General features: G+C 35.6%; 1 protein-coding gene across 1 annotated transcript; it reads right to left on the reverse strand.

Moving 5' to 3' along the window:
* Positions 1-32: 32 nt before the first annotated feature.
* Positions 33-6,342, reverse strand: LOC126686016 (protein PUTATIVE RECOMBINATION INITIATION DEFECT 1). The gene is made up of 9 exons (XM_050380026.2): positions 5,768-6,342; positions 5,579-5,688; positions 5,319-5,494; positions 4,503-4,814; positions 3,255-4,218; positions 2,427-3,129; positions 2,062-2,342; positions 1,325-1,994; positions 33-712 (listed from the first exon to the last, which is right to left on the reverse strand). The coding sequence occupies exons 1-9, from the start codon at positions 6,236-6,238 to the stop codon at positions 470-472; spliced, it is 3,930 nt and encodes a 1,309-aa protein (XP_050235983.1). The 5' UTR covers positions 6,239-6,342; the 3' UTR covers positions 33-469.
* Positions 6,343-6,552: the final 210 nt, after the last annotated feature.

The following is a 6,552-nucleotide window of genomic DNA, read 5'->3' on the forward strand; positions in this document are numbered from 1 at the left end:
TTATAGAAAGAATCCATGTTACATGTTTTGTAATGATGGTTCTGTGATCAGTTGATTCTATCTTGGCTTAGAAATGTAACATTACAAGAAGATGAATTTTTGGATAATTAGTATAAAATGTGTAAAAAATGGTCATCTGATCAGAAAGTTGATTAAAATTTAAAAATGCTTTAAAGAAACTTAAAGGTCCGCAGAGTTACTATAATCCTTTTTAAAAAGGAGAACCTGAATCAAGACACATTTTCAATAATTCTAATTGATTACAGTAACCAGAGTTCCATAAATCTTTTTCAACATAAACTGCTGCTAATGACATTACTGTCACTGGCCAGCATTTGATTTCATTAACTATAAAAATATCTCAAGAAACGCATATCATTTGTACACTATCACAATTAGAAATTATATATTACATATACTTTTATATAGTTCATTTCTATATTCGTTTCGAGCACTGGAGTCAATTTATTTAGCTGTCACCCTCAACGACTACTATCAAATCCTTGAAAAACATTTCTATTTCTTCAAATAATAACCTTTTGGCTGTTGGTAAATTAATTGAAGCTATGTTTAAAGGTGTGTGAGATGACATTAAGTGAATGAGATACTCACAGACATCTCCCAAATCACCCTTAGCAACGACCCTTTTCTTAATATGCTCGTATGTGCAATCACTTTGGGAATCTTCAGAGTAAATATATTTCCTGCTTTCCTGCAAAGTCAGTGAAAAACCTCAATATGAAATATAATATCACACAGCATCGATTAATTTATGACTTAATAATCAAGAAATTCCAAGTTTTTGTGACTTTTATCAATTTTAACTATTAATTTTAATCACATTTGAAGGGTTTTGTTTCAATTATAGTTTAGTTATTGAAAGTTTGAAACTGATATGAGGCATATATTTTTGTGCTTATATGGTTACTAACGTCATGTACATTTTACTTATATAACCGCCATGTCATAATAAATTACTAATTTTTAGTTTAATGATATGAAAGATTTGAACAAAATAGATATTATCATTGTTTTCTTTTGTAAAATATTTTGCTCTAATCTTATCACAGAATAAAATTCCAGATATTTGCCACATTTACACAAAGTGGATACAACAGAGCAGCCACATGTAAAATCACATTCTCCTCACCCAAATTTTGAAATTAAGCTATATTAAAATAAAAAGATTTCAAATCCGATCCATTTGACAAACTTATTTTTATTAGTCACAATTGGTAAAAAAACAAAAAGTTCAATTTATGTTTGATTTTTGGTTCTCCCTCAAGTAATATTCTTGATTGTAAGAAATAATATTGCAACATACCTGAAGCACCCGATTTAGATTAGCAATCTGCTCAGCCCTTAGGAAATTGGAGTTCATCAGCTCCCTAAATAAAAGCACGATTTCATAGGTGACATTACTGGCTTCAATGTTTTTAGTTATACCAGAAATGCAAGGATCATCAAACACAGTCCTCATCCACTGAAGAGATTTTTGAGCCTTTAGCAATGCAACTGCTACATGAACAGCAGGCCTGTGAAAATTAGTGAAAGACTTTGATGGTAAACAAGGAACAGCCAAAGACAATGCCAATTCTTCTACAATCAGTCTGCACCAAGTATTATCTGCAAACACCTTTGCCTCCTTCATATTCAGTTTTTCCCATCCTGAAATCATTGATAGACAAAGACTGCAGTTTATCGACACTCTGATGTCGCTGTAAAATACTAGGCCTTCTAATGTGGCCACCATAGACATTAGGTAACCTATAGAGCATTTAAGTTCCTCATTTTTCTTGTTTATCTGTTCTGATATTCTTATAATTATCTCCAGCAAGCAATATGAGGCGACGAGCTTGACTGGGGGGGACCCAAAATGCATCAGCCTACATAAGTCATGGCAGTAGATTCTAATATATGTAAGTGGCTGCGACGTATTTGATAGATCAAGTAAACTTTGCCAATTCACATCCTCAGGAAGAAGAACATGCAAACTGAGATAAAGAAAAGTTAGACTGACAACGAGTGAAATCACATAGTAGGATTTAGTAAAGAAATTACCTTTTTAAAGAAAAATAATAGAGTAAAAGCACGAATATCAAAGCTTCTCCGATGCTTGTTCCTTCGTTGTAATCAAATAAAGCTGGCCCCTTTGAACAAGCCTCATGAATTGTGCTGTTTATTATAGATGCCAGAGTAGAATTGAAAATTATGGCTTTAGAAGCTCCCCATAATGCTTTACAGGTGGATTGTTGCAAAATAATTGAAAAAATGGCAAATACTCGAAGACCTTCAGCAGACAAGCTTTTTTCAGCCATGAAAAGGGCAAGACTGTCCATCAGCTGCAAAAGAAGTTACAAGGCCCCATCAGTTTCATAGCATTTCAAGGATGTTTTACGTACGCCTAAATCTAAACTCAGCACCACCTTCACAGTCACTGCAAGCCAAGCTTCATCATCACACAATGCGTCAGGATTGACGGACTGTAGAATATTAAATACTAGAAGTGAGGTGAGCATGAATGTATGCGGAGATAAAAAAATTCTAGGCTTGTAATAGATATTTCGGATAGTGTTTCCTATGCCATTCAAACACAATTGATCAGCTGCTGCTGGAGAGATGCTAATGATAGCTGCCAAGAGATTTACCATACATGTAATTTCACCATCTTCGCTTTCTTCATGAACAAGGTGCATCAATAAGTCTACTAGAAGTCTAGCTGCATAGTTGTCTTCTGATGTTACCAATTCTGTTATTACTTGCACATTCATAGTTTGATTATTTTCCCCATGACCAAGAATTTGGGTCCCAATTGAACCATTACTTTTGCTAAAGTTCAGAACTTGGTAAGACAATGGCTTGATGAGTTTCTCTTGTTGAAACAACCACTTCAGGGACTCAAAGTGAATTCTTGAAGACGGCAAATCCCATTCATTTTGAGTCACCAGATGAAACAAAATCCTCTCAGCTTCTGGACTGTAGGGGAATCTGTAATCCTTCTCAGAAACACTCCGACAAAGACCATAAAGATTTACCATTTGCTTCATTGCCTCTTCGCTAATGGCATCATTTTTGTTGATAAGAATGTATTGATCTAGAGAAGCTAATATAGACTTCTCATCTGCAAGCCTGAAGAATAAGATGTAAACAAACCAAGAGGACAGATGAGTTATAGAAGTAGATTTTAATGGATTGCTTCTGCACCTTATTCATAATTTAAATATGCTATGGGGATGAGGATGATGCTCAATCACCTGTCATTATATAATGAACTTGTATGTAAAATCACCAAAACTGCAGACTGACAAGTAGATAATGACGGATTTTGTGCAGTCTTCTGCCCAAGCAGAAATAACAGATCTAATGGGTCAGTTGGAAGACTTGAAACAGCATCCCGAATAGGTTGTCCTGTGTCATTTCCCATAAGAATATCTACAAGTGAACTGAGCATTAGGTATACTCTCAATTTCATTTTTTCTGTAGGGAATAATCCTAGATATCCAAATGAGACACTGAACCAAGATGATGTAACCAAGATCCTTGCGAATTGTGTCACTCGGATGGAATCATGAAGCAATAAAGTATGAAAAGTTTCCAATATTCCCAGGACAGTTTCCTCTTCCACTTCATCAATAACTGTTCTAATCCAGGGTAAGATATGTGATGTGCAAATATCTACAATACAGTGTTGCAACTCTGTAATACTAGAGTTGTTTGTAGATAGTTTTTCATCACAGCATCCATATGCCTCTTTAAGTAGATATAGCGCATGTAAAAGTTGGCTGGAATTTTTTTCTGAGATATTTAGACAAGCTAAAATAGCATCGTTTACTGCTTCTTCCACCAATTTTAACAGACCAGAATTCCCTTGGAAAGATGAGGTTTTTAGAACAGCAACAAAAATTGAGCAGACTATTGTGAATGTTTCTGGAGTCATGCCCATCTCCCCATTGGTATGCCTCTTAAACATCTTTGCCAAATCAACAATTAATTCCTCAATATCAGAAGTCGACATAATTCCTGGACAATCAGATATGCCATTTGAGATGAGCTTCAGTGTTTGATATTGAACAGGATGAAAAGGAACTTCGCATACATAATGTAGAACTGGAATCAGAGTTGAAAATCCGATAATCAGTCTCTCTTTAAAACCTTCCATGACTGTTGAAAACAGATCAAGAACCAGAAGGCAAGAGTTGACAACTGGATCCTTACATTCTGTACGAACGGTAGAAATTTATGAGAATCAGGACCACAATTGACAGCAAATAAACTTAATATATCAGTATGAGAAAGATAAAGTCCTTGACAAGCATATCTTCAAGTATTTATATATGCAAGATCTTGAGTAAAGATGATATCACACACTTCAATGCTTCAAAATGCAGAGTATATGGTTAACATATAAGGATGCGATGGTAAACAGTGTATGCTGTAAATCCTATTACAAGAAAATTTTCTTAATAAATGCCTAAATTTTATATACATGCTAAGTAAGTTACCTGAAAGCCTTAGAATTTCGAATACATAGTCCACAATGTTTTCTTTGACCAAAATTTGGATCTGTTTCTCCGAGGCTCCTTCCCATGACAAATACTGGAAGATTAGATTTAACGTGCTAATTTGGATTTGCCTGTCAGATGAAAGAAGTGGGCCTTTAATGGCCTCAGCAAATAAGAGATCCAGAGGTTGACTGTCGACTCCATGGTCTGCTGTTTGCATGCAACTATCAGCTTCATCAGAACTCATGCTACTTAAATTATTTGCATATACATTCTCAAAAAACCCTTTCCGAGCAAGAATTGTCAAGAATGCTGGCGAAAAGAAGCAAAAAGCAGGTTGTTAGTCAAGACAGGATGAAAGGTAGATACTAGATAATGCATAAATGACAATAAGCAGGCTCTTGTGAGTATCAGATATCTGAATAAATGTAGCTATGTACCATATGGATCAACAATGGTTTATATCAAATTTAATCTAGCTCAACTTCAAACCTTGTAGGACTTATGTACTCACGTTCTTACACCGCTGGCGTGTTATTAAAATGTGGGTGGACCATCACCATCGGTGAATTGCTTGGAATTCTTCAAATCAAATGATTCAGAACTGGATCTCATTATGAATTTTTGAGCGCTCTCCCCAAGCTTGCCCAATGAATTATATTTCCTACTAATGTATGTGTGCAAACTAGTCTATGCATTTTCCAAGTCTTATAATGTCATATTGCACCTATATAAACTAAAAAATATATAACAAAATCCTAGTTCAAGATCTAACTAAATTATTGGACCAAAATGCATAAAAGAAATGTCACAAACCTACACAATTCAACCGGACAGCATCATCCTGGGTCTTCAAAAGAGCCTCCAGGGACAAATGCAAAAGCTTCGGACAGAAGGCGAAAAGCGAGTTAATCCCGTCACCTTCCTCATATGCACATTGGAAAACGGATAATTTGTATAGAACATATAAAATCTCCCCTCGAATTTCATCACTGCATCAAAGGACAAGTAATAAACTTACGATCATCAAATTGAATGCACCATAAAATTATGATCATCAAGTTATAAGAAGTTACCTTGGCAACTGAAGACCAGTAACAAGATTGGATAATAGAGAATCTTTGTCTTTAATTTGACCGTACGGATTATTTACACAGCAGTTCAGAACAACTCCAAAACAGTGAAGCTGCATAATAAATTAAATCAGATTAAACTAAATTAAAACAAGATCGAAATGAAACTACTAATTAGTAATTAGTAATTACCATATAAACTTGGCGGCAGCTCCAAGCTAGGGTTCCGGTAGAAATAAAATCAGACACTACAAGAACAAAATCAACACACAAATCAAGCGAATGAGATTCAGAGCAGATAGAATTAATAATATCAACGATCTGTCGAGCGATCGAGTCGTCATCAAACGCCGAGAGAGCGCGTACGAGAGGCGAGATGAGGAAATGCGGATGGAGCGAGAGGAGAGCGTGGAGAAACGGCGGGTGAGAAAGGGCGAGGGAGAGCTGAGAGAGAGCGTAGGAGACGTGGAACGTCGGAGCGCGTGAGTTGGTGATGAGGTTGGAGAAGCAATGCAGACAGAAGAGAGAGTCTTGGTTTTGCGTCGGGAGGGAGAGTGTGGATCTGTGACCTTGAGTACAGCAGCAGTGCGGTGGTTGTGAGTGTTGATCGGAGATTATTGGATCGTGATCTTGATTTTGCGAGTCTTCTTCTGGGAAGAACATTGCGCTGTGTTTACTGAGTTGAGAGCGAGAGAATGTGGTTTGAATTTAAATTTGAAAGTTTCTGTTTTCAATGGCGCCAAGATGGAAAATTGTTTTTGGTTGGATAGCCCATGGGTGTGCAAATCAACCAACCCAATAATCAGTTTGATTCGATTTGATATTATATATATAAAAAAGGGACGATGACAAAAGTACCCAAAATTTTAAAAATATTTACAAAAGTACCTGTAAATTTTTTTTATTTATAAAAATACGACTGATTTAAAATTAATTACAAAAGTACCAAAAAAATGAAAATTAATTACAAAAGTATG

The sequence above is a fragment of the Mercurialis annua genome, linkage group LG6 (genome assembly GCF_937616625.2).
Source record: "Mercurialis annua linkage group LG6, ddMerAnnu1.2, whole genome shotgun sequence".
Taxonomy (NCBI): Eukaryota; Viridiplantae; Streptophyta; class Magnoliopsida; order Malpighiales; family Euphorbiaceae; genus Mercurialis; species Mercurialis annua.